Source organism: Alosa sapidissima, chromosome 20 (assembly GCF_018492685.1).
Source record: "Alosa sapidissima isolate fAloSap1 chromosome 20, fAloSap1.pri, whole genome shotgun sequence".
In the NCBI taxonomy this organism is placed as follows: domain Eukaryota; kingdom Metazoa; phylum Chordata; class Actinopteri; order Clupeiformes; family Clupeidae; genus Alosa; species Alosa sapidissima.
The window spans coordinates 15,702,269-15,729,804 of NC_055976.1; the positions used below are offsets into that span (position 1 = coordinate 15,702,269).

The 27,536-nt window shown below is 42.1% G+C and overlaps 2 protein-coding genes across 7 annotated transcripts in view; one reads left to right on the plus strand and one right to left on the minus strand.

The window, feature by feature from the left end:
- The window catches only part of LOC121694127 (TBC1 domain family member 9B), a 25,329-nt gene extending 17,426 nt beyond the window's left edge, over positions 1 to 7,903 (plus strand). The window contains exons 17-22 of one of the 2 annotated variants that reach the window (XM_042074092.1): positions 450 to 515; positions 2,264 to 2,335; positions 3,140 to 3,190; positions 4,202 to 4,258; positions 4,421 to 4,518; positions 4,667 to 7,903. In XM_042074092.1, the coding sequence (XP_041930026.1) occupies positions 450 to 515; positions 2,264 to 2,335; positions 3,140 to 3,190; positions 4,202 to 4,258; positions 4,421 to 4,518; positions 4,667 to 5,329 (1,007 nt within the window). In that variant the 3' untranslated portion in view covers positions 5,330 to 7,903. The remainder of the gene's footprint in view (positions 1 to 449; positions 516 to 2,263; positions 2,336 to 3,139; positions 3,191 to 4,201; positions 4,259 to 4,420; positions 4,519 to 4,666) is intronic. The other variant, XM_042074093.1, reaches the window with a different exon arrangement.
- Positions 540 to 26,207, minus strand: zgc:152774 (uncharacterized protein LOC553526 homolog). 5 transcript variants are annotated; one of them, XM_042074095.1, is made up of 18 exons: positions 25,910 to 26,207; positions 25,730 to 25,802; positions 24,609 to 24,741; positions 23,492 to 23,712; positions 22,321 to 22,468; positions 20,819 to 20,978; positions 19,613 to 19,741; positions 19,036 to 19,155; positions 18,628 to 18,731; positions 17,057 to 17,212; positions 15,951 to 16,070; positions 14,760 to 14,837; positions 13,212 to 13,251; positions 12,755 to 12,948; positions 11,795 to 12,482; positions 9,509 to 9,759; positions 8,753 to 8,932; positions 540 to 560 (listed from the first exon to the last, which is right to left on the minus strand). In XM_042074095.1, exons 1-17 carry the CDS (start codon positions 25,946 to 25,948, stop codon positions 8,779 to 8,781), a joined length of 2,808 nt encoding a protein of 935 aa, XP_041930029.1. In that variant the 5' UTR covers positions 25,949 to 26,207; the 3' UTR covers positions 540 to 560; positions 8,753 to 8,778. The 5 variants fall into 5 exon arrangements, with proteins under 5 accessions (XP_041930029.1, XP_041930032.1, XP_041930030.1 ...); XM_042074098.1 differs by lacking the exon at positions 540 to 560 and having other exon boundaries at positions 8,124 to 8,932; positions 25,734 to 25,802; XM_042074096.1 differs by lacking the exon at positions 540 to 560 and having other exon boundaries at positions 8,124 to 8,932; positions 9,509 to 9,753.
- Between the last annotated feature and the right edge of the window lie 1,329 nt (positions 26,208 to 27,536).

The following is a 27,536-nucleotide window of genomic DNA, read 5'->3' on the forward strand; positions in this document are numbered from 1 at the left end:
AAGACTCGTTTTGCATGTTTTTTTCTGAAACTAGGGACTTCTATAAAACCAATGAGACTGTGGTACAAACTTTTAATGATTGAATCGTACTGAGAACATGTTTGTCTTCCATTCTACAAAGTTTGGTCAGGCTAGGAATAATACTTTTTAAGATATGAATGTCCAAACATAAGATAAGGCTTTTTAGAGAGTGGAAACAATCAAGGACAATTCCTGGATTTTGTCTGATTTGACACGGAATGACCCACCTACTGTATGTACTCCTAAAAAGGTTGTCCTGCACTTCTTTGAGAGGCCTAGTCATTTGAGAGGTCAAGACTTTCTGTACATCCTATGGAAGACTGATCAAGAGTCTGTCTTTCTTCTTTCTCTCTCTCTCTTTCTCTCTTTCTTTCTTTCTTTCTTTCTTTCTCTCTCTCTCTCTCTCTCATTGGTCTCATTGGTCTCAGGTGGAATGTATCATGGAGACATGACCGAGAAACTCAAGCTCCTCTACAAACTCCATCTGCCTCCAGGTAAGCAAACACTTATCTGTTTGTACTGACATTGTGTGTGTGTGTGTGTGTGTGTGTGTGTGTGTGTGTGTGTGTGTGTGTGTGTGTTCGTCCTAATGGTAAATGGAATGCAATCATTATTGAATGGCAGCAAGGATGTTTGTGGTAGACTTGTTTCTGTATTTCTGAGCAGAAGGAGAAGCAGTAAAGTAAGTTGTTAAAGTAGTAGATCTAGAAGAAGAGGATAAGAAAGTATGAGACCCAAGACTAGACCTAACAGTATGATTGTAGCAATTAGTAATATAACTGGGGTGTGGTCGAGCAGCAGTAGAAATAGCACCGCCTTAGAAACAGTTGACCCAGGGTTGATTCCTGAACTCAATGCTGCGAGTCCCTGTTGCTTTGGAGAAAACTCTGTTAAATCCAACTCGTTTTGCTTTCACTCACTTTAGAATAGTCTATGTTCTTAACCAAGACTGTCTGACTGAGTGAAAGTTAACAGAAGCCAAGCTGTGTGTCGATACTGGGTGAACTCCCACATTTTGGAGCCAGAAGTCAACTGACACAACAGATGCAGGTTTCCTCGCCTGATAGTCAGCACAAGTGGAGGAAGTCCGTTATTTGGAGTCAGCAGGCGCTTCTGTGACTGCGTGACAGAACAAAGCTGTGAGGGCTGCAGTGTGTGTGTCCAGAGGACACTGCAAATGCATTTACACTAGACACTCAGGGCCAGATGTACTAACGCTTTTGGGCCCACTTCAGGCGTATTTGTTTCGCAATGTGTGTGTAAAATCATTGCGAGGTATGTACAAACAGGCCGCAATGATGTAAAAGCGCAAACTGCCTGTCGCCGGTGCTGAAAGTGGCAGATTGCGTTTGTCATGTCATGCATATGCATTCATGGGAGGATCCAGGGGAAAGTGGGAGTTTAGCGTAAAAAGATGGGAGGGGAAGAGTAAAGAGCGCTTAATTATGTATTCCGGGGTATGTACAAAGACTGCTCCTGAAAGCGCACGTCTATTCTGCGCCTAAATACTTTCTTCTTGTAAAAGCAGGTGTTAATCCAAATTGCAGTTCAATGTGTCAATAAGAGAACCTTTCAAAGACAACAGAATCGCTATTTAGAGCACCAGTTTTTGTGGTGAAAGTATTTGTACTACCAAAAGCAACCTTAATTTTCGTTGGCCTTTCGAATGTCTTACTTTCACTTTCACGTCATTCACTTAAACTTTCCTACTTGCTAGATTTGACCAATCTTCCATAGCCTATGTGCACAAGTAGTTTGAGTAGAACTACTGATCTTCATTATCTCCCTACTTGTTTACATCTTATCATGTATGGTATTATTTCATGATCGCTAAACGTTTGATTATTTTTAATGTTGTCATCAGTTAACTTCATTCAACTGCGCTTGTATGTAGGCGCTGCCATTCAGTTGTGGACGTTCGTGAATTGCGTTTACGGGCGGAGAAAGGCAGAGAAAGGTGCAGTTTACACTAAGGATTGAACGATTGATAAATACGACGGAAACTTGGGTCTGACAGCGTTCGCAATCTGCGGTGTGTCCATGACGCTGATAACGCTATGTTCGCAAATGTACATACATCTGGCCCTCAGAGCTGGAGCTGTTTTTGTTGATGTGAATTTATTTTCTTTTTTTCTGTGTGTGTTTGCAATGTGTAATATTTTTAAGTGTATTTACAATGATGATCCTTTTCCTCTTTCTCTGACTCTTTCTCTCTTTCTTTCTTTCTCTCTCTCTCTCTCAGCTTTGTGTCCAGAAGAGGCAGAGTCAGCACTGGAGGCAACACAGTTCTTTACAGATGATGACACACTCCAGGGTATAGACATTTTCTCTACACACACACACACACACACACACACACACACACACCCCTCCAATCAGTTTCTCTCATGTACATAAGTAAACACATTCAGTCATTGGGCCTAAATTTGCATACAATGGCTCAAACCGTTAGATTTAGTGCAGTGTGCACTAAGTGAGCTCTCTCAATAAACAAACAGAATTAGAAACCTTACGAACTGAACCACTGTAGGTCTCCACATTGTGAACGGTCCCCATAAGAGGTTGTCTCCCCTTACTCATAGGAATACATGTATCTGTGTTCTGTGTCATCTTCAAGGGTACCTAGAGAATGTCCCTCTGAAACTCTGCATGTGTGTTTTTTCCTGTGTATCCTCTCCCCTCGCATGTTTGCATGGGGAACTGCCAGTCCCACTAACGTGTAACATGACAGAATGGATGTTGAGCTCTGTTGAACCTCATTTTCCTCATACTCTTGTTTCATCTGTCTCCTCTCATCTATTCTCTCTCTCTCACTCTCACTCTCACTCTCTCTCTCTCTCTCTCTTTCTCTCTTTCTCTCTCTCTTTCTCTCTCTTTCTTTCTTATTGCTATCTCCTTCCTTTACTTTCTCTTCCTTTTCACCTGCTTTCCTCATCTTCTGCTCTTTCTTATCTGTTTCCTGTGATCTCTCTCTCGCTCTTGTGCTCTCTATCTCTTGCTCTCACTATCTTCTTCTCCTTCCTTCCTTCTTTCATTCCTTCCTTTTTTCTTCCTTCACTCGTGCTCTTCCTCTCACGTTCTCTCTGTCTCTTTCTTTCTCATTGTCTCGCCACTCCAGATTCTCCCTTCCTGTCTCATCTGGATTTCCTGGTGCAGGAAGTTACTGAAGGTTTGTTTCTGTGTGCCCCAGTAGAAGTGAAAAGCCTCACGACTTGGTTCACAGTTTTACTGGGGAGTTCCACTTGAGGCCACCCACCACATCTGCTCTCACACATTAGTAGTCTATTGTATGTCATCCATCAGTGGTGTTGGTATGGTGTTGTGTGTTTTGGGTGAAAGAATATTGAGCTTGATTTCATCTCACTCATTCACATTTACATTTTATAACACATATGTCTATCCACCCGGGATCAGTTGGGGGTGGCTTTATGGTTTTCTGTTCATTAGAATTCCGTTGAATCAGTCCATCCTCCCTCACTTCACCTGACCTCATCGTAACCTCAAGCTTTGTATCACTCCTTTATCACCACTGTTGACGGTTACCTTTTCATTTCATCTCTTCTCCATAACTCATTTCCCTGTTGAATTTCCACATTCATAATCTGGTGTAACCCTCCTCTGTGTGTTCTAACATGTTACCTCTAACACCACTCAGTATAATCCTGGCAATCTGTTTACCTGTTGTAAACTAATTTCACACCGCGGTGAAGGGTAGTTGCCATAGTATACTACAAATCAATATTGTGTGTTGTTATGTAAATTGCTCTCAGTCAACTTTCATAATTAAAACATTTCAATATTAAAACATTAAACACATTTTACAAATATAATGTATTCAACCAAGTTATTTGTTCTGGAGAATATTTGGTCTAGCATCCATGCATATTTTGAGGCCTATGATCCTTTTAACTGCTGTGTATAAACGACCTGCAACATCCTTTAGCCTCAGTCTAAACATGATGCAGAACTGTGTAAATATAAGTTCAGGAAGTGTCCCACCCTCAAAGTCCCATTGAAATACAGACCTATTCTGCACTATGGCAATACTAAGGTCATTTTAAAAACATTTACATGTATTAATTTAGCGGACATGTCTCTATTACTTTGGTGAGTGTGTGTGTGGTGGGAAGCTGACTGCTAGCTGGCCTGCCTTTGCTGATGATTGATTGTGTGTTTGCAGGTGAAGAGGTGAAGGAGGCAGGAGACTCTGGAAATGGCGACTCTGAAGACAAGAAAGGTGCACTGCTTAGCAGAGCAAGCTAATATTTGTAACAATTTGATGGAGATCTGTGTGCTCTTGATATTCATTTAAGTGGGCAATGAATAACTCTGACAAAGTTATTGATTGGGGTTTAAGACAGGAGTAAATAGCCTGCTTTCTACCGTTTTTCTCTTGCAGAGGAGAAAGTGAAGGACTATAAATATTACCTAAGAATGTGGGCCAAAGAGAAGGAACCCAAAAAAGAGACGATCAAAGACCTGCCCAGGATGAACCAGGTACCCATTACAGTAGTTGACCTTGTTTGACTGTTGTGTGAGCTTTCATACTGGTGTATGCAGTTCTATATTGAGGCTGCTACCTGTTCTGGGTCAATGCTCTGTGTAGTGTTGATGGCCTTGTCTGGTTTTTGCCGTCTCTTCACAGGAGCAGTTTATTGAGCTGTGTAAGACGCTCTACAACATGTTCAGCGAGGACACCCTGGAGCAGGAGCTCTACCACGCCATTGCCACTGTGGCCAGCCTCTTGCTGCGCATCGGTGAGGTGGGCAAGAAGTTCTCCAACAATGGGTCCGGCAAGAAAGTTCTAGAACCCCCAGCCCAGCCCCAGCCTCCGCCTTCAGCCGACGGCCCAGAGAGGGAGGACTCCAATGGGGAAGGCAGCTCGGGGCAGTCCCTGATCTGCAAGGCTCTGGCGGAGGCCCAGTTGGAGACGGTGGGGCCCCCTGGAGGAGGTCCGTCAGGAGCCGGAGGCTCGGACGAGGAAGGGAAGGACGACACCTCGGTCTCATCCTACTCGGTGGTGAGCGCTGGCGAGCTCCAGTGCGAGGACATCGCCGACGACACCGTGCTGATAGGCTGCGGCGGAAACGGGGCGGGGGATAAAAGGCGAGGGAGCGCGCCGGACGCCGACTGGTCCATCACCTTCGAGCAAGTGCTGGCCTCCATGCTGACGGAGCCGGCCCTGGTGGACTACTTTGAGAATAAGCGGGACATCCAAGGCAAGATGGCTGCCTGCAAGACCCAGAGGGCTGTGGAGAGGCAGATCAGCTCTTCGAGTGACCATGAGCTGGCCCAGCTGTCCACCTGAAAGAACGCCCACCAACAGACGCGGCCGAGTTGCACTCTCGCTTACACATACACCCATACACACGTGTGTGTATTTGTGAGGGAGAGTGCGCGTAGACACACATGTATAATAGTATGTGTACAGTACGTGTGAATGCAGGCCCATATCAGCAGGCGAAGGGGAGGTATGTGGCTACGCAAACATGCATGTCTGATAATAGCATGCAATTTTCCACGCACTTCTGTGTACTTTACACGTGGGTGTGTGTCTACGTCAACGTATGCAATGTGATGGGCAAAAGTGTTTATTTGTAGACACAGGCAATGACCTTGGTTTGCTATGGAACCTCCATTCTATTCCATCCCATTCTCGTTATCAGCCCAGATATGTCAGCCCTGTCCAGGTCTGTCCCTCCACGGGGAACCAGACACCGATTAGATCATGGCTCCACAGGCTGTATAGTTGCTTGTCGTTCTTCAGCCATGGGGAACCATCCATGAGTTGGGCTCAGGGCCCAACAGCTCTGATTCAGTTGTTGATATTTGGGGTCTTGTCACCTCATCTAAACATGAGGCCTTGTACCATTTGGGTTTTTTTTGTGGCTTTGTTTAGTCTTTTCTTCTGTTTTTTTTGTTGAGAGACACTATACACACGTCTGTAAGATGGGGCTGTCCCAGTTCAGCAGGTTCATCTAGACCCTCATCACTGTAATTTATGTGCCATTACCTGGATGGATCTGTGCAGTGAAGCAGTGTTTCAGTACGGTTTGTGTCAGAACTAATCTTACACTAAAGCTTTGGTTGGTGATGCTAGACTGTAAGATCTTTGTTTTAGAGAGGGACTCACATTAGACATTCCCTGCAGAGGGCAACAGGATAGGGTTTTGTTTAGCTCTTGAGCAGTGTCTGGATGCCAGCATGTCATCTTCAAAGTGTCATCTTCTGTGTGTGTGTGTGTGTGTGTGTGTGTGTGTGCGTGTGTGTTGTTTGTGTGTGTGTGTGTGTTAACATTTAAAGCTTCCTTGACGCTGTTGAGGACTTTGCCTAGCAACCTGCAACGCTCACAACCCCAGTACAGAATAGAGAAAGTGGAAGTTCCATAAGGTTGTTCCTGGGCCAGTAGCATATGCCGTGGTATTATTTTAACTCTGCCTTTAATTGGCAAAATGTCTGTCATCAGCAACAATAAGAGGTTATTTGTTGAGTTGGTCAGTATTAATAGGTTCTCTTCTTTATGTGAAAGTTTTTCCTGTAAATCTCTACTCCGTTGCTATAATTGGACCATAGCTTGGTAAAAATGTAATAACGCCAGGCAAATCTTTATTGTTATTCAAATACGTAACACTATCAGACGGGCCTCATAATCACAATGCACAAATTGGTTTACACTACTACTGGTAGTTACAACTGTTTATTTCTAATCAAGTGGAAATACCATTGATTACACAGTATTTGGAAATGGTCCACAGTGCAGTTATCTAGTATTACATATGATGGGCAGGATCTGTTCGGCGGATGTCGTTAGACCAATCTGTATTATTTGCTTATAAATTGCTGGCTTTTAGAGTTTCTAGTCTGTGCATTTGTTCAAAACATTTCACCAAATCTAAGCAGGTCATGTAATTCCATGTAACATTTTTGTTTCTATCAGAATTTATTTGGGATAACTGATTACTTTTACTCACTGCTCAAACACACATAAATGTATGTGCTAATCTTTATGCAAAGCTATTCATTTGTCTTAAGCTGTATATAGAAGCATATCATATTTTCTTATATAAAGTGTTTTATTGTTAAAAGTCTATGTAATACAATGTAACTTTTATCCTATTTTAAAAAGCATCCTCGATTCTCTTGATTTTAAACATATTTTACATTGTAAGCAAGATTGTTATTCAATAAAGTACCTTAATTTTACTCATGTTCCTACACCAAATACAGTGGCTTATATCTCTAGCTGCTTTTCATGGATAAGACATGTTCCACTGTGTTGAGACTGAGAACTAAAAGTGTACTGCGTCCGGTGTCCCTGTTACCGCAGGTCTTTTGTGAGTTTGCCTGTAGCAGTTATAATTAACTCAATAATTCAATCTCTGACTTTTGATGTCGTACATAATCCTCATCAATGGATTTATGCCTGTAAGACTGAAGCCTGGTAAAGAGGTGTAATGTGTATGTTTTCCCCCATTGAGATTACATTTGTATGTTTTATTTTCCTTCTCACTTTAACATACTCTCCCTTTACTTACCCAACACACTGATGGTGAATTAGAAAAGTCCGCCTTGGTATGTGTCTGTATTTCCACGTGCATCTTAACTGTGAAAATGCTTTAACAGAAACAGACTGCTTGTGACTGGCTACTTCACGTTTACATGCTTACAGGTGTCTCACAGTAGTTACCACACACCCACCCCTTTGCCAGTTCCATGTGAAAATGTTCACCAGTGTCGGTGTTTGGTGCCTCAAATACCAAGTATCGTCTCCACAGACTACATGGAGTTATTTATTTCATAATGCTACACTAGGTGGTTTTCGATGATTATTGAACTGTACTGTATCACATCATCTTGTGTAATAAACGAAAGTACCATTAAATGAGTCGTGTTGTCGTGCTATTTTGTCTGCATGCTTTATGGAAGTAGCAAGGGTGCAGACTGTACACAGCTTGGTGCTATGGCAACCACATAAAGGGGTTACCATGGTCATAGTACAACAACAAATCCTCACAAAAATGATTAGCTAACAACAGAGAGGGTTAAAGCGGAGCTAGTAATCAAGGATCTTTGCTAACAAGACAAAAGCGTAACAAAGACTAAATAATAAAAATTGTTTTATTTATTTTTAAAAAAAGTCTGACATGAAGGATATGACACTGAAAGAAAGAAGTGTGTTAAAACTACCTGAGACACATATTTGGCATATGTGTGTGTGTGGATTTAATGCTGCGTTGATTTTTGCTCTTTCACTGACAGACTGAAGGCAAGAAGATTTTGTTATGGTTAGATGCCCATGTAGAAGTGGACTACTGATGCATCTTTCTTTCAGCTTAAAACCTGTTTGGAAGCATAGGACCTTGTTCAAAGTACACATGAATTATCATATACTATGTACAAATGCTTGCATTAGTGGCATGTAATTTACAGATGCAGTCCCCAATTTGCTTTTAATTTTGCTAGACGTTGATATTTGCAGAGCTGCCAAACTACTGGTAATTCAACTCCTCCCTTCCTGGGCTTGTCTGCTTCTCATTTACAAAGCCAGAGATAAACTCCTGTTTTGTTTTGTTTTTAGCGCAAACACTACACAGAGAGCTACAAGGAGCAGTTTCCTGAAGTATACTAGGGTTAGAATCACAGACTGCACATTTACACAAACTAAGGATCAAAAGAAAATCCAGCGAAGCAAGTAAGCTTATACAGTAGGGTGTACACCTAAACAGACAATGTGTGTGTGTGTGTGTGTGCTTGAGATCAAAGGCTGTTGGCCTCAATGATCTGTTGAAGGATGCTGTCCACGTCGCCCGTGTCGTAACTGATTCCCTGCAGGTCCAGGTGGGGCAGTATGGAGGACAGAAGAGCCACCACGTTTCTCCTCATGGTACGCAGGCGCTCCATAGTGACAACGCTGCCACAAAAGAAGGAAAAAGAAAAACGTTTTTTTTCAACACTACTAAATAAAGCTAAAGATGGAGCTCTAATGAGAAGACGCACACACGCATGTGTGAGTCACTTCCTCAAACAAACTAACCACCAACCATCACGCCTCAAGTGAGATGAGAGGCAAGTGTCAAGTGTGAATGTGTGTTTCTTTGACTGTTGGTGTGGGGTTTGTACTTTCGTGCTGTACACTTTAGGTGTAATTAATTTTCACATGGGGACATCTCCAGTAGATACTTCCTGCTTTAATGTGTGTGTGCTTAGTGTGGGTGTGTGTGTGTGCGTGTGTGTGTGTGTGTGTGTGTGTGTTTGTGTGTGTGTGCGTTCCACCCAGTACAGTAAGTGGGTTGTGTATGCATGTGTCTGTATACATGTATGAGAACATCTCTCTCATTCACAATTACTGCAAATTATCCTGTGTGCTGTGTGTGTGTGTGTGTGTGTGTGTAAACATGCATCTGTATTCATGCAGGTCAGGACACGTCTCGTGTGTGGGCAAGCACAATTACTGCAGATGATGGCTGCGTGACCTGTGGTCTCTCACCTGTCAAGTTGAGTGCTGGTGCTCTGGTCTCGCGTCTGTCTCTCTCTCCTCTCGGTCTGCTTTAGTCTGGTCAGCAGCGCCTCTTTCTCCTTCTTCAGCCGCTGCACCTCGGTGAGCAGGGGCTGCTGCAGCTGCGTGGCGGGGTACTTTTTGTTGAACAGCTCATCCGTGGGGCTGGACTGCTGCTCTCCCTGTTGACCCATCTGAGCGACGCTCTTCTGAGGCATCGTCGTCTGGTCATTCTCCTGCAAGAGACAGGGACATACATTCAGGTAGCCGCCAAACAGGAAGTGAGCTCATATCTCAGCAACCCTTTCATCTATCATAACCAAACTTAGTACATGGAGTCATGACCCCATCAGGAGGAAGCTCAAAAAATCTGGTGTCCTTTGACCTCTGGGGGCGCTGCAATTAGGGAACATGCCTTTTGGCCTGTAGCTGCTGTTCTGCTTAGAATTAAAATGCACTAGTGGTGTCTGGTATGTAGGTGAACGGGAGGTGTTCACTTTTGGTTTTAAGGCTTTTTCCATCCCCACTAAAAAAATGTCAGAGTGTGTAAATGGCATCATACGAGCATCATTAATCAAACCACTAATAGCTTTACATTGCATAAAAACAAAACGAAAGGATTGTAATTATAGTTACTGTATATGTAGTTTTCTGCAAAAGAATGTAGTTTTGCTCCTATTTCATGGATAGAATGTATGACAGCATATGTCAGAAACTACATTTGCATTAGTGTGGTAACTGCATATTTAGCAAAGTTAATCACTCACTCACTACCCAGTAAAAGCTGCCTTTGTAGAGCTATAATTTCTTCTTTGATCTGCCTATCGTCTCTGCAAATCAGTAATCAGAAATCTAATGGCCCTGTCAACACCTGAATTCCAGCACAGTGCATGAGAACTTCAAGCCCTGTGCCTACAAAGCCCTGTGCCTACAAAAGACAGTTACATCTTAGCTTACATTGACATTGTAAGGTAAGGATGCTTGAGGAAGGGACGTAGCCTACTATCTTAACTCTGCAAATGCAGGTTTTATTGGGTAATGAGTCACTATTAAAAGTTAGCATTTTTCACGGATAAAGTGGAGTCAATTAGAGTCTATATTACTCCTAATGCAACTTACTCTGAGTCCCTCACCCACATCCTGATAGTCTGAACCAGTTTTATCCCATTACATTTTCTGAACATTTAGAAACTGTGTCTCATATGAAAGTGTCTTCCAGCCCTCTTGATATAGCACCTACAACGGCAATGGAATCTGTTGGCGCTCTGTCTATAATAGTTCCTTGTTGATAGTGTTCCTGATTATTTTAAAACTGCTTGTGTGAACCCACTGCTTGAAAAAGCTAGGCTTGATCTCTCTCTTCCTCAAAACTATAGACCAATATGTACCTTTTATATCTAAAATTCTGAAAATAAAATAGTGCCCCAACAATGTCTCTTTGCACTGGAAGATGACAATATCTTTTAAAGGTTTCAATCTGGTTTCTGAAAATATCACAGCACTAAGTCAACACTACTGGAAGTCACCAGTGATCAGCTGATGATGGCATGTGCTCTGTCCTTGTAAATCTTTAGTGCACTTTTGAGACAACTGATCACAACACACTGTTAGATATACTGAGGCACTGGGTGGGAATATTTGCCTTAAAATGTTTTTTAGCATATCGGCCACATGTTCTGTGTCTCTGTGAACAATGATGTATGCCCATTTTATTCTGGTGTACCACAGGGCTCCATTATTGGGACCAATTCTGTTTATACATCCTTCCCCTTGGGCACATTCATTAAGAACATAGTGTACCTTTTCTATGCAGACGGTACACAGATATACCTTCTTGTTAACTCCTCAGATCCAAGTATGATGTCTTTATGATGTCAAAAACTGGATGTCAAATCCTTTTTTTTTCAGCTAAATTCTGCCAAAATAGACATCCTTGTGATTGGGTCCCAACACATGGGGAAATAAATTCTGCGATCTACATATCATATCAAGCCTGTCGCAAAGAATCAGGAATCTGGTTTGACAGTACCGGTAATCTTAAGTTTTGAACACATCATGAAGCTTGTACAATCATGGCCCCTAGGCTCTGGAATTAGTTTCCTCAAGTTGCCCGTTTTTCTTTGTTTTTTTATAGATCTAATTGTTTATATTTTGCAACGTTGTTTTTCTTTACAAATAAAGATTATTATTATTATTATTATTATTATTATTATTATTATTATTATTATTATTATTATATTAGTTATATTAGTATTATTCATTTCTTCATTGTTGTACCTTTGCTGCATCTGTTTGCTTTCCTGCAGTGAGCTCCATCAACAATTGCCCCGTGGTTGTCAGGTCAATAGTTGGCACTGTGCTTTCCATATCTGGTGTGGCACACACACTTTCTGCTGGGGGCACACTCTTGTTTTCCACATTATTTTGGCCTGAGACCAGTGCCTCGCTCGGAACGGTCAGACCCTGCTGCTGACCCTCCGGCTGACCGCCGCTGACTGCCACCTGGGCAGCCTCCGCTGCTTCTGCCATCGAGCTGTTCAGGCCCAGCTTCCTGCGCAGGCGCTTGGCCTCGCGCTCCAGCTGGCCCAGCCTCTGCGAGAGGATGGAGCGGTCCAGCTCCTCCTGGGCCAGCGAGCCCACTTTCTGCTGACCCGTACGGCTCAGTGGCGGCACCACCACCGTCTGGGCCGAGGCAGGCGTGTGCGACCCCGGGGGCACCATGGGCGCGTGTGACCACACACCGCCGCCAGACAGTGACCGGCCCTGCGGCGACTGTGGCGGAGCGACGGCCTGGGCCTGCTCGTCGGCAGAGGGCTGTGAGGACTCAGGTTTGCTCTCACTGGCCTCTGTGGCCTCTTCGGTCCTCTCCTTCTTTTCTCTGTCTGGAGCGGCGTGTTCAGGCTGCTTTTCTGAACATAACTTTTTACTCATTTCATTTTGAAGCTCCAAAGATTTCCTCTTGTTGCTGAAGGATAAAAACAGAATAAAAGTCTGAATAAAATAATGTGATGTGTGTATGTAATACCCAATTAACAACCAACTTTTCTTCATGCTACCCTTTATGAGACCATACATTTCAATGTGTAGGCTTTGTGAAGTGAATGATATTGTATCAGTATGTTGTTTCGGTATCAGTGTCAGAATGCCTGCTATACCATCCTAAAAATGTATATGTAACATGAGAACATTGAAGACTGAAGTCATTGTTTAATTCACAAACAGATGGGTGTCCCGAACCTGTATGTCCTTCTCTCTTTGGTCCCTATGATTTGAATTTTTTCCTCCATATCCTCCTCCTCTTTGGCTTCCTCCTCTTCCTCTTCTTCTTCCTCCTCCTCCTCCTCCTCCTCCTCCTCATTCTCCGTCTCTTGCTTTGCCGAGTCAGTCCGGGACAAGCCTCGAGCCAGGGGGCGCCGGCCTCTCTTCCTCTCCTGTGAAGCCATGTAGACACACATGGGCATGAGCGTGAAGCACATACGGCACACACATACCCTCACAGACACACATCAGGGACTCTGCACAGGGAAACAAACTGAGAAAAACATTGCTGTGACTGATTAAGTCTCCAGCATTCAGTGATCTCAAAGAACCACTCACACACACAGACACAGACACACAAACGGCCACACACACACACACACTTACACACACCGTCATACAATGCACAGTGTATTTGCAAAGCATAGTAATTTACCTCCTGAGACTTCCCTCTCTTCCTCACACGGACCTGATCCCTAGAGATAAGGTGAGAAGAAAATTACAGTAAGTTATCACCACATTATTCTTGCAATGATGAACGACTTTTGAATGTTTTATTTATTTTCTTATATTTTGGATGGCTTTATGCCTTTAATCAGACAGGGGTGCATTTCTACAAAAGTTAGCAACGATGTTGCTTAACCACCATGGTGTGACGCAACTTGCGCTCAAACAACTACTGTATGGTGTAACATCTGTTTCTATCGTACCTGTGGTGCAAATCACTACGTTCAAACACCGTAGTTCCAACAACGTTGTTGATGGTGCAGTGATGCACATCATTGGTGGAAACGGTGACAACTACCCCCTAGAAATTCTCTCCCACAGCCTATTCATGGGTTTCATCAGATCCCTAGCAATAGGTGTATAAAATCAAGCACCATGCAGTCTGCATTCATACTGGTAAACTAGGTGCTTGATTTTATACACCTATGACGTCCCTTACCTGATGAAACCCATGAATCTGTGTCAACGTTTTCTAATTTAAACCACAAGTGATTAATGCTGCCATTGTCATTAGCAAAAACCTAAACCTATTGTGAGCAAATAAAACAGTTTAGTCTAGGCTAAGTGTCAAAAAATGTATAGCCTGCATATCAAAATTTGACGTTATCGCCCAACAATATTGTCTGTCTGGTGGCTCAATGGTAACGTGGGAGAACTCTGCTCGCGTGATCGGAGTTCACATCCCACCTGTAGCTTAATCACTTTTGACTAAAGTAGCCTCAGCCTAGTCACAACAATAATTTTTGACCCTACACATTTATGTACTACAGTGGGTTGCATAAGTTTACACCCCCATGCTAAAGTTGACTAAAAAGAGGAATACAAAAATCATCTTTTGGAAATTGACCTTAATGAGGAAAAATCCAACCTTTAAGGACACCAATTTTCTTTGTGAATGAATAATGTACCGTAAATAAATAAATGTTCTTCATTGAAATACAGGGGGCATAAGTATACACCCCCCTGTAAAAAAATTGCATTGAGAGATGATCTTATGGAAAGTACCCCATTCCAATATCTAGGTATAGTGAAGGGTATGTGATGATGTGGGGCTATTTTAATTCCAAACGTTTAGATTACAACGGTTTGTTACTAGAGAAATGGCTGCAGTAGTGGAAGTCAGATGGAAACCCCCTCTACAGAGACAGCTTCAAGGGGCAGAAAAAGAAGTATAAAGGCCATCATGTAGTGTAGTTTAAGTGTTGGTATACTTTAAATAGCCAACAGTTAGAGACTGCTTCTTTCGCACACGCACACACACACGCACACACATAGAATGCAGTTGAGTGACGGATGTGGTCACAAACCACAGGTGAAGAAGTCAACAGACGCCTACATGTCTGTTCCAGAACCTGTACTTGCTCTTTCACATCTTCACTCACTCACTCACTCACTCACTCACTCACTCACTCAGAAGGCAGACACACACACACACACACACAATTATCCATGCACCATGCAGATACTGTGCCTTAACTGTTTTTTGACGGTCTTCTCGTAGCTGGGGGCTAGCTCCTCTTCTGTTTCCTCCGCTTCCTCCGGCAGATCACAGCTCCTGTCGGCCACAACCAAGTCACCAACACACATCAGCATCGACACACACATTTGCCTCAACACATTATGCTCTCTGGAAACACACAATTAGCCAGCACTACACAGGGGGCATTCTTGCACGTACTGTATGGTAGGCTCCTGTGCAAAATTAGCTTGATCTTATCACATGTCTGTGAGGGCTTTAGCTGCAAGCTTAGCTTTTTTGAACTGTGGGAAAACAGTCTGACGCATTTAGTAGCAAATATCTACAATATCATCAATGTCCTTCACAAGCATCTTGCATATGACAAGTGTGTTCAGGCTGTTAACAGTTCCTTTTTGAAGGGTTCTGGTTATTGCTAGTTTTAGCCAAGTCAGTCTTGCTTTAGGGACCATAAAATTGAATATTAAGTTTTAGAACATTTTTTTTTGTTTACTAATTATTCTTTATTTTTAAATGATTTTACCTTGTGTGTTCCTTGTGTGTTTTATGTTTTCTTTTTATTATCTTTACCCTTTGAACTATTCTTTGACTATATTGCCCTTCTATGCTTTTATTTGGTTTTGTTTATGTAAAGCACATTGAATGACCTCTGTGTATGAAATGCACTATATAAATAAACTTGACTTGACTTGAATATTCTTTTCCTGTAACAGTGCTGTACAAGAGGTAAGTGGGCTGCATTTACATTTACATTTGCACTTTCCTACTCCTCAGAGCACTCAAAGCGCTCTGCAGGGTAACGCCTCACATTCTCCCATTCACTCACACATTCATACTGTACATCAGTGGAGGAGGCTGCCATGCAAGGAGCCAATCAAACATCAGGAGCAGTTTGGGGTTCAATGTCCTGCTAGAGGACACTTTGATAGGGTCAGGAGAAGACGGGCTTGAACTGGCAACCGATTACTAAACGAGTCCTTAGACACCTTGCTAATTAAATTGACATCTAATCGTGCAGATTATTATACTACATTGTGTACTACATTGAATGCCAGGCCCTTTACATGCAAGTAGTGGCTGCAGACCAGCAGAGGTTCCTGGGACCATCAAGGGGCCACGCTCACTAGCTTACCCAGAGATTGGCTTTGCTCATGGGGCTTCCAGTGGAGTGGATGGGAAGTTGGCTCTTACCTGTTACGTGTGATTGGATGCTGGCTGCAGGTCCATCTGTCAGGAGCTGATCCAGAGAGAAGATGGGCCGGCACTCCCCGCCACTTCAAACAATCTTCACACTGCAACCACGCCACCTCTCTGAACACACACACACACACACACACACACACACACACACACACACACACACACACACACACAGATAATGAACTACTGAGAAGAAACAAGGAGACAAGGAACGTCTGAAGGGGTGCACTGATTATATTTCCTATTTTTGCCATTTATTCAGCAGGCTGCTAATACAGATTGATTCCATGGACACAAAATCACTGTGACTGGCAATGTCTCACTGCGTATGTTTGTTCTCAAAATAAGAAAGTTGATGGCAGAGACAAGGAAGAGTTTTGCGTGACTACAGTGACTACAAGTACATAACCATATGTAACCTCTTGGAAGACAACAGTAGATTACACAGTCAGCTAGGCCGTATCTCATGCACACCATCTATTCAAAGATGAAGTGCTTGAGTGGGTTTTTAAACACTAAGACAAATATGTGTTTATTTCTGTGCTGGACAGTAATTGGAACATTGCAAGAGTAGAATGTTAATATTACTCTGATCAATAAGCACAAGACTACTCTGTGCTTGAATAGATGAATAAAAAACGTAAATCACAATTTATATTTGTAAAGCAATGTCATTTAAATCAGGACACAACATATTGAGACCAGGGGAGTGAAAGGGATACAGGGGAGAGAAAACAGATACTGTCTAAGGCATGTGGGTTGGATTTCCCTTTCTAGTTCCGATCCATCTACTTGCTAATAAATACATCCTTATAAGGATGTCTTGTATTTGATCTGTTTGGGTTGTTGAGAACCGTTTTGCTTGAGATGTCTGCTGTGGTAGTTTTTTGATTCAAGTGTTTCTCAGATTCAAGAGTTCTAAGAAACATACACACAAACACACACACACACACACACACACACACACACACACCACACCACACCACACCACACACACACACACACACCATTCAGGTGTTTCCTTGGGTATATAAACTCAGAGGAACTAGGCGGTTTAACCGCGTCAGAGCTCACACAGCTCTCCACGTCTCACTCACTCTTTTCCAATTTCCTCCTCTTCCTCCTCCTCTTCCTCCTCGTCCTCCTCAGTGCTGTGCTTGCACAGCACATTAAACGCTCTCTCTTTGGCTTTCTTCTCCTTCTTCTCTCGCCAGTAGTCGTTGAGCTTGAGTCCCAGAGCTGCTAGCGTCAGTCTGTGTGAGGCAAGCCCAGCACAACACAACACATTCATACCAACAATACCCAATCATCCAGGGGTGCGTTTCCCAAAACCATAGTTGCTAACCTGTTAGCAACTTAGCTGATTGGCAATGGGAAATTGCATTGCAACCAACAAAGTTGCTAACTTAGTTAGCAAATATGGTTTTGGGAAACGCGCTCCAGCATTACTTTAAACAAGCTTTAAAATCTTTTGGTAACACTTTATTTATGTATTTAACATACATGTCATATGTACATGTAAGTAATTAACTGGTACACTTAATAGGTTTATTCCACTGTATCAAAGAGTAACAAGGTTGTAGCAGCACAGCTGTTACATGTACACTGAAGACAATGAGGCCTTGACTGGAGCTAAGGATGGTTTGTATATCAAATCTATCATGACCAGATTTACCCCATCCAGCAGGTCTCAGGTCAGCTCTTTGCCTCTGATGAAAATTTAGGCAAATTACCCACAAATACATAATACAAGTACAATGATAGTACCTGATAGTACATGTTGTTACACAGGTTGTACCACTGTACCTAATTAGGTAGGTACACTGTAACAGCGACACATTAAAATAAAGTGTTACCCAATTGAGATTGGTTGTGTTATGATTCCCGTTAACACTTCTGTGCTTACAGTGGACCATTGATAAAGTATTTTTTCCATCGATTATGATTTTTTTTCCTACTGTAAAACATTACCAGAGTCAATCGAGAACATTTACACAAGGGTTTTGACATAATTTATGAAGACATATGACTGGAGAGGCTCTGAGCTTAATGAAGTGCATATGTAAGTATGTAAGCCTGGTGTATAGGATTTCAATAACAGTGCACCTCTAGGGTTCAACCACTAGAGAGATCTTTTCATAAATGGAGTTTTAAATGCAGGCTTGGGAAGAGATATTGACCAGGTCTCTCGTGTCTCCCAATTTTGCTGTTCGTCACAACAGCAGAAAAATGTCCCCACGTTCTCCCCTATCACCACTTGTTTTCCTTCTCAGTTGGGAATTACATGCATGGATCCTGTTCCACTCTTACCTATGTAGTGACACATGCACAAACAAACACCTTGCTAAACAAATGCATCTGTTGGCATAATTAAGGCCTCTCTGGATCTCAACCACTCTAACTGAGACAGAGCATGCGCCCCCTGCCTTGTAGTGGGCTTTGTGAGGGTGATAGGCACATACAAGCTTAAGAACTGCCATCAGCTGGATTTCAAATGTGTTTTGGACAAGCCTTGTATCTCTAGTTGTGTTACTAAAAAGGCCACAGTGTTTTTGTGAGTGGTGTGGAAGGGACTATTCTGAAGGGGAATACCAGTAGTCTACTGTGGTACACCACACTGGCGGCACAGTGTGTGGTCAGGATGGGAAATGAAAAGTGATGACCAAACCTGTATTCTTTGGTGTACTCAAAGTCCTGCTTGTTGTGAGCTGGCTTTAAGAAGTTACACTCGATCACTCCGATGACTCCGACTCCGGACCGTTGGCCTGAGGACTGAGAGACCGATAGAGGGTATTGGGTATTGTCTTCATAAAAAGACATGAAGGAATAAACAAACAAACAAACACAATTTGCATTGTTTTTAAACACATTTGTGTCCAGATAGGAACAACACAGTTTGTGTTGTTTGCTTTTTATTTGTTACGCAATTTATGTTGAAAATAACACAACTTGCATGGAAAACAACACAACTTGCATTGTTTTTTTAACACATCTGTGTCCAGATAGGGACAACACATTCATTTTTTCATTCATTCAAGAGTGCAGGGCTGTTATAATACGTCAAGATAATCCTTACTTTGATTTGGCAGCCCACTTTCTCATAGGACTTGATTAGTCGGTTCTTGTGGTACATCATAATGCCAAAGTGGTCCTTGTTCTTGCGGTTAAAACCGAAGGTGATTCTGACTCGCTCGTTCTGTTTGTGCTATGTCAGGAGAACAACGAACATGGCAAGCACGACAAGGTGCCAAACTGGCTAACATGTAAATATCTTCACTCATGGCCACCCTCACAAATATGACTCACAAATACTGTGGTTTGATCATCAAAATGATATACAATGTAGGAGTATGGTGTCATTTGCAGAATACTACCCCTTTGTGGCACCGAGGATCTCTTAATTTTTTAATTAAATGTTTTATGTATCTGAGATAAAAAATATCCATAATTGAGATGACTGAAATGAACACGTATTTGAACATGTACACCACCCAAAGTTACATTTTTTTTTTTAAAATGTAATGCATGAAAACACGAAAATGAAAACATGAATTTGCTACGAGAGGCTGAGAGCAAATACTTGACACAGATGGAGAGGCAGCTGGAGAGGTCCAAGGCAGCCTTATCGTTCCCAGGACCTTGAAAGAGGATACAATAAAGTGTGGCTTGTAGACATCATTCTCAATCATGGACAGGTTTTTCGCCACCAGTTTGGTATGAACTTTCCGCTGTCTGAGAATGATCTGAATCCTTGGCTTCAGGTAAAGAATACTCAAATATGCCTGGAGGAGGAGGAGATACAGAGAGAGAGAGAGAGAGAAAACTCAGGCAACTGAAAACACTATAAAACAGCTATCATTATCATACCATATCACATAGTCTAATGCAGCACTCCTACTGTATTGTTATTACAATGTGATTTCAAAACATCCCTCTACAGCCTCCTAAAGTACATGAGTGTGCCAAGTGAGAGGACTGCAAATGGATCATTTCAAGCAAAGTGTGTTATTACTACTATTACTAATTGCATACAGTGACAATATGCTGGTAAAAACAAAAAAAGGATTATTTTGTCTGACTACACCTTGTAAGGAAAAGTAGGTTCTAGAGCTGCTGTTTGCCTAAAGTATGGTAGCCTGGGTGGAGACGCTGTCTCCAACACAGCTGATAAAACACATTAATCATTAGAAGTTGGTCAAACAGAAACAAGCTCACTTTCCTGGCACCTGGATAAATATGGGTCATTTCCACAAACTGCACGGCACTATGTGGTACTGCGCGGCATGCAATTACTTCTGCCCCCATTGTCAAAATCTGCGCACTGTACCAAATACACCGAGTCGCGCCGATCTCCTTTTTGGTACCCCTCCGTTGGGGTACCAAGATTATTTGGTCCTGGTACGGTATGGGTATGCAGTCATTGACTGGGCGACAGAAAATCGTCCAGATGGAGAGGCAGGCGTAGCCGAGTTTCACAGAAGCAATTTGTCTGTCTATGGAGTTTGAATGGGAGTAGTCTATGTGACTTTGCATACTCTTGTACAATCACTACATACGTGCTATGTCCCAACAAAATACAGATTCATGCAAGTTGCTTCAAAGAAGTACTGCGTCAAGACCAATGCATTACTCAGAATTATGGATAATTGCTACATGTATAAAATAGCAATTACCTCACAATGTTTTAAAAAAAGAGTGTGAAAAACACACAAATACACCCGGTATAAGACACTTGCACGCATGCAAACACATACACCCACACAAACCCATCACTTTGCTTCCTCCGTCTACTTTTAACTCTGCATCTCATCATGCAACGTTTCCTCCACACCTCCCTCTGCAAGGCCCTGGTGACCCACCCTGAGAGAGTAGTCCATCTCTGGGATGATCTGGTCGGTCCGGCGGGGGCCCGAGTAGCTCTTCTTCTTCTTCTTCTCCATCTCCACGCTCTGGATATCTGGCAGTCGGATGTCGTGCTCGTCCGTATCAAAGTCAAACTCCGGCTTCCCGTCTTGGTTCCTGTTTGTGACAGACAGAGACCAGACTATATTGAGGCTTGCTTGTAAGAAAGATTAGTATGAACATGTAAGCTACTGCACCACACATTAAGTCTAAGCAGCACATTTAGTCTACTATGCTGACTATTCATGAGATTTGATGTGCCACAGTAAAGGCTAGTCCAGTGAAGTATGTTTGAATTGTAGCTTTCAAATCTGCTTTCTCACTTTTCAATGCAGTATCCGTCATAGATGTTATCCTTCACTGATGACTTAATTTATTTTCATTTAACCAACTTATTTTCTAATCTAGCACTTCTGCATGGGATTTCACCCTTTTCAGTCATTTCACCTTTGCCTGGGAACCCAGACGAATCTGAGAGCGCAATTCAACTTGCTCTGACAGATCTGTCTGGCCTCCCATTCAAGCTGATTTCCGAGTCACCAAAAGCCCAGGAACCCAAGGGCTTTATATAATGACAGACAGTAGGAGGAGGATGCTTACTGATTTTGTACACTATCAATGGTACAACGATCAATGGAGGATCAGTAAGCATCCTCCATTTCCAGAGACTTTCTAATGAGGAGACACAGCACTCAGAAAATCCTCCATAGAAATACATGGGGCTAGTTTGTAACGGCAATATGTCTACACATATCCCACCCCTTCCTCGGTAAAACGTTGACATGTCAATACATTGAGCCAATCATGTGGTGTGATGTGAATACATTGAGCCTATCATATGGTGTGGTGTGAAGACATCATGCCAATCATGTGTCGTGGATTCACGCCCAAAAAGCGTTGCAATATGGCCACCGAGTGGAGGGACTTGCCTAAAAGGACTTTGGTTGTACTGACAGCTACATGTATTTTCTTTGAAAATGAGTAAACAACTACATTTAAAACCTTTGTTTCAAGAAATATGTGCTTACTGTACTTCCTAAAGGATTTAAACATACCAAGTACAGTAACCACCATATGTGCTTACTGTACTTCCTAAAGGAGTTAAACATACCAACTTAAAGACAAAATCTGGCATAATGTTCAACCCAGGGACTATTAAACCCTAGGTTGTTAGACCGAAGTTTCCCTTTAAATTCAAAAATTGTCAAGGCCAATTCTCTATTGAGAAGTTTGGTGTTAGCCAGGTAATTGTTACCCTTGAATGCAATTTCTTCACAGCATCACCTGTAAAATAGTTTGGGTCTATGTGCCCGGGTTCCATCCCAGACCATCTCTCTCTTCCGCTTGATTCCTATCACTCTCAACTCTCTCTTCGAAAGGCGAAACCCCCAAAAATATATTCTACCAAAGGCTTATACAAGGCTTTCCATCTGAATCAAAAAGGAGTACTGATAGTGACCTTCGGATGTTCCAAATGAGAATCTTGGTGCCCTTCTTCCCAGGGATGGTGTCCAGCTGCTGGTGTAGCTCCTCCTCGTTGTTGAGGAGGGAGTGTGTAAGGATGGCGTTGAGGCTGGCCTCCGAGTCGTCGGTCACTACTAACGCCTGTGAAGCGGTGGTTAAGGCCACAACGTCCAGAGTGGATAGAGACAGATATATATTACATGAATCTATCTATACATCCTTCTCGTTGCATCAACATACACACATGCACGAACAAGATCCACACACATACACAGACACACACAAGAGCGACTTTTGCCAGGTTCTATCTGTGTTTCTTCATTTTCTTCCATACATAACCTGACAAAAAGTCCTGTCCTTCCACTTCTGGCTCATGGGATCTAATCTAGGAAAAAAAGAGGCACGTTCGACATGCTGCACTGCACAGATCTGGCTGATAGTGATGCATGCTGCACTGGCAGCACTGCATAAGGTCGAATGAGCCTAATATGAGCGGTACTCGGTAAGTTGAGTAGTTGAGAGAAAGTAATTATTTTCTGATCCCGTTTGAATTGTGACATGAATTTCACATATGACATTTGGCAATCTACAAGATTATTTTACAAGTCAAGAAAGTATTGTTCATTGACAGACTGCAAAAGATACATTAGGTTTTGTGTGAATCTGCTCAGTGGACTACACATCTCGTAAGCCTTAAACAGTATACGTCAACAACGTTGTAAAACAATAAAGCTGAGCTGTCAAGCTACAGCTTGTATGTTTGCACATCCCAGTAAGGCTAATGTTAGCTTCAGTTATGTCGCTGTAATTACGAACTTAATGCTATAATTCAATAGTTATAAGACGTTCTTTACCAGAAATATTTGTCTTTTGACAAACATCATATCTGTAATTCAAGGCACAAATTCAGGGCCAGAAAATAATTGGTCTCTCGCCATTGATTATCTTTCATAATTTTTTCACAAAACACACACACACACACACACACACACACACACACACACACACACACACACACACACCCACACAATCCACATCCATTCATAAAACTCTCGAAAGCACTACAAAGCAAAAAAAAAAAACCCATCCCTCACAAACACATGCACACATCACATCCACATGCAGTACTACAAGATCAGCCACTGCACTGGACTATGGGAGGATATTGGTCTGCTGGTTGAATGGCGCAATGGGCACCACCACAGCCTGGGCCTTAATGGCCTGCAGGAAGCTCTGAGAGAGCATGCCCACGCTCTGGCAGCCCCCATTCTTGGTGAAGATGAGGGCATCCAGACCCAGGCGCATGGAGCCCGACTTGAAGCCGTTACCATAGACACCGATGGGCTGGTGGCTGCCCTTCACAGAGCCCTTCTCGGTAAAGCCAAAACTGTATGAAGATGAAACGGGGGAATCACTCATTATTCATACATTATACATTTCATGTATGAACTCACAAAATGTGTGCACAATACTGTATACAGAATGTACTTAAACAACATGAGGCAAAAAGGGAAATGAAACTGAACAAAAAAAAAATACTACAACAGGACAAGATGATGGCTAGAGGAAGACAGTAGCATGCCTTTCATTACTGTACATCTGCCATGCAGATACTGATGCCATCAGCCCTGCCCATAACATGTCGACAACCTGCTAGTAACTAACAACATAATTGGTGTACGTGGTCCTTGATATTCCTTTCATTTGCTTTAACACGCAATCATGCTTTTGGAAAACAATGGTCTGTAACACATAGTTATGTTATGTTATTGCAAATGCTTTTATATACCCTTGAGGTACTATAGAGCGCCTGTATTGTTATATAAACATGCCTTAAGTACAGCATGTAAACTGGATAGACATTCACACAAATATTTAATGTGGTCATCTCACTTTCCTCATACATGCTTTGTCACATAAGTACGTACTTGCTTTGGAATGTGACTGGATGGGTGATTTATGGTTTCGAGAAAATACCAGCCCATTAAAACCAACTGGGATCGTTAATGAAAACACACAACGCTAACGTAACTATACATTTTTGTATAATCTTTCATTTGACTGTACTTTTCATTTAACAACAACAACAACAACAACAACACATAGATGCTGTGAGTGCTCTACATCTTGTTGTTTTTTGTTGTCAAGATAAAAATAGAGCTTTCATGGGTATACTGTACATAACTAATATAACCATTTGTTTGTTTTTTCTCTGGGCTAAGGCCATATCCCAGACCTAAACAGTGTTCAGTCTGATCTCAGTATGCAGCTGTTGCGACGTACCTTAGCATTTTGTGCAGTTTGTTGGGGGTCATCCCACTGCCATTATCTGTGAATGCCAAACACTGCTGGTCCTTTACTTGGACTACATCTATCCAAATCTTTTTAGCAGTGACACCTGGGTCTGAAGCATTGTCTGTTTAAGAAGAGACAATAGTGGCAATTTTAGTCAATTGTATTTGTATAGCACATTTAAGAACAGGACATTTAAGAATTTAAGAACCCCCCCCCCCCCCTTCCCCCACACACACACACACATACATGCCCACGCACATGCAAGCACGAACAATGATGACTTTGCTACAGATGTCTAACATGGAAGGGGATAAACACAAACATCGAATGCTCCACCCTGCACATCTGCACCAATACCAACACACAGAGTGGACTGGAGTCTTGTCTCTGATTGGACAAATTACAAGAACAAGGTAGCAATGTGTTGACACATTGAATTAACATATTAATTTCCAATTTGGCATCCAATTTGGCTCGGAATTGTGTCTGAACTTTCCTATCCTTTTCACCTAACAGTCGTATAGCATTACTTTAGCTCATGTTAAGTAGAATTGCCTTGGACAGCCAGAAGGTATTGCTAGTTTAGCCTACTGAGACAGACATGTGGACATATGCAATAGGAAAAACTTAAGTAAAGAATAAAAAAACATTACATGCGCAGCTAAAATACATGAGGCTATAGGCTACTGCCATTCACGTCAATTGCAGAATAGACGATTACTGTAACCGTGACCTCTAAACATACATGTCGCTTGGCAGTTACATATCCCAAAACTTCTCCCCAAAAATAGAAGTTAGTGCAGTTAGTAGAATGTAGTGCAGTTATATTCTATATGAGCCCAACAAGATTCCAAGCATGCCCTTGGTGGGCTGTTGCAACAGCAAGAGTTCTGTATGCAGGACTGAAGCAGCAGGTGGATTTGGCATTCAAAAGAACATAAACAACGGCAACTCCTACTTCTTTAACCTGATTGAAAAAGTACACGGAAGTAGGCTAACATAACTTCTTTCGTTTTCCAACAGCCTATTGTCAAAGGCATGGGTTAATCACCGGCTTGATGAAACGCCAAAGGACAACTCATGCCTACTCACTTATCTCACGTTCATACCTACTAGTTCTGCAACTGCACTGAAGGGCCATGTGTGACTTGTTGAGTTGCTGTTCAGGTAAGACGGACTCATCTGAAAGCATAAAATAGCATTCATGGATAGGCCTTCATGGTACACGGCATTTTGAACATAAGTTATTGAATTTTATTATTGCAATATAAAGTATAATGAATACTTACAGAACTTAAGCGAATCCCATGTTCGCTTAACCTCGCCATTTTGTGTTATGGTCGTTGCGCAGTCCTCCACACGTCACCTTCAGTTTGTGCTCGCAAGTTTAACAATGCGCACATTTAGGACCTGAGCGACACCATGAGTTGCTTCCTCTTCTTAGCCCCAGCTTGCCGTGTTTGGACGCGTAGCGAGTTTGCATAATTATTCTCGGGAACATGTCAACCGTAAAGCGAGCTCAGTGTGTCGTTGGATTTGGTTACTGTTTGCAAACTCCCGTGAGAAGATATTGTTTGGTAAACTATATGTAAATGTATTTTCGTAGGTGTGTGCGTGCGCTCGTGCGCTAAGATGTGTTCTGCATAAAGCAGGATATCCGCAGAAACGGACAAGACACCTTAACTGTTGTCATAGTTAACCATAGATTCAGTTAGAATAAAGATATCGAAAATCGAAGATATCGAGAAAAAAAAGATATCGTCTACTGAGAAAACAAATTCGGTTATTGTAGCCTATGTTTGTTACGCAATAGGACATTGTCACACTGAAGGATTGGTTGCATTAAAGATAAAGTGGTATGTGATATTCTGTAATATGTGTAAACTTAAACTTTAATACAAACAATATAGACTAGGCTATGTTTTTTTTTTAACAAACAACAACAAAAATATATACACTATGACAGCTTCCACACTGACAAGTTGATATGAAAGTGTCCACTCTCCCCTCAGCCTACTTTAACCTGATTGAAAAAGTCAAAGACAATGCATAGCCCACAAGTAAAGAGTCAAATATCTACACATTTCCCTTGTCATTCTATGCCAATGACTAATTTATTACATTAATGGAATACATAAGCAGTTGCATTACATTATTCCTGTGTTTTAAAACAATAGCAATTCATAAAATGATTAGACTGGTATTCACCAATGATATACTGTTCCAGTTTATGTTAAACAAAACAATGAGCTTACTGTACAATGAGCTTCAAGGTAGTCATTTAGTCAACCAGTCATGTTACTGAAACTCCCTTAGAACCTCCCCCATATGTGACATATCAAAATATTATTGTCTTTCTTAATACTTCTGTCTTTTGTCTTCATGACATTTTAAATCAGAATGTATTTTTCAACAAAAAATGCCCCTTATTGTTGTCTAATATTTTGTCCTGCAGTGTGACAGTACAGTAATCACACCGATGGACATGTCCTGTCACATTAAAGGATGTTTCAGCCTTTTGGGTCATCTTATTATTCAGTCAACAAAAACTTTTGCATGATTTTCGATAATTAACTTAGGCTACGTTTATACGGTGAAGATGAAAAGAGAAGATGCAGAAGTGGCGTCTCGTCTTCATTTTTTTTATTCGTGTTTAGACGAGCATTCTCAGGGGGAAATCTTTGTTTATATGAAGACGCAAGAGTATGTAATATTCGATTGGATATGCATTCCAGACCGCTGGGTGGTGGTGTGATAGAACCCCGGTACGTCACGCGCAGACATTCTAATTTGACAGTTTAGCCAGAGAGGTAATCAAAGATCTTTGGTTTAGCCGTTTAGACGGAGACGCAACCCGGGTCGTCTTCAAAACTCTACACTCTGGAAGGAGTCTTCAGATTTTTGCGTCTTCAAGCC

Coding starts and splice junctions, on each gene's coding strand:
- zgc:152774 (XM_042074095.1), bottom strand. CDS start 25,948: ATGGCGAGGTTAAGCGAACATGGGATTCGCTTAAGTTCT. Junction 18,732..19,035: donor AAGTGGGCTGCCAAATCAAA/GTAAGGATTATC, acceptor TCGGTCTCTCAG/TCCTCAGGCCAACGGTCCGG. Junction 12,483..12,754: donor AAAGAGAGAAGGACATACAG/GTTCGGGACACC, acceptor TTTATCCTTCAG/CAACAAGAGGAAATCTTTGG.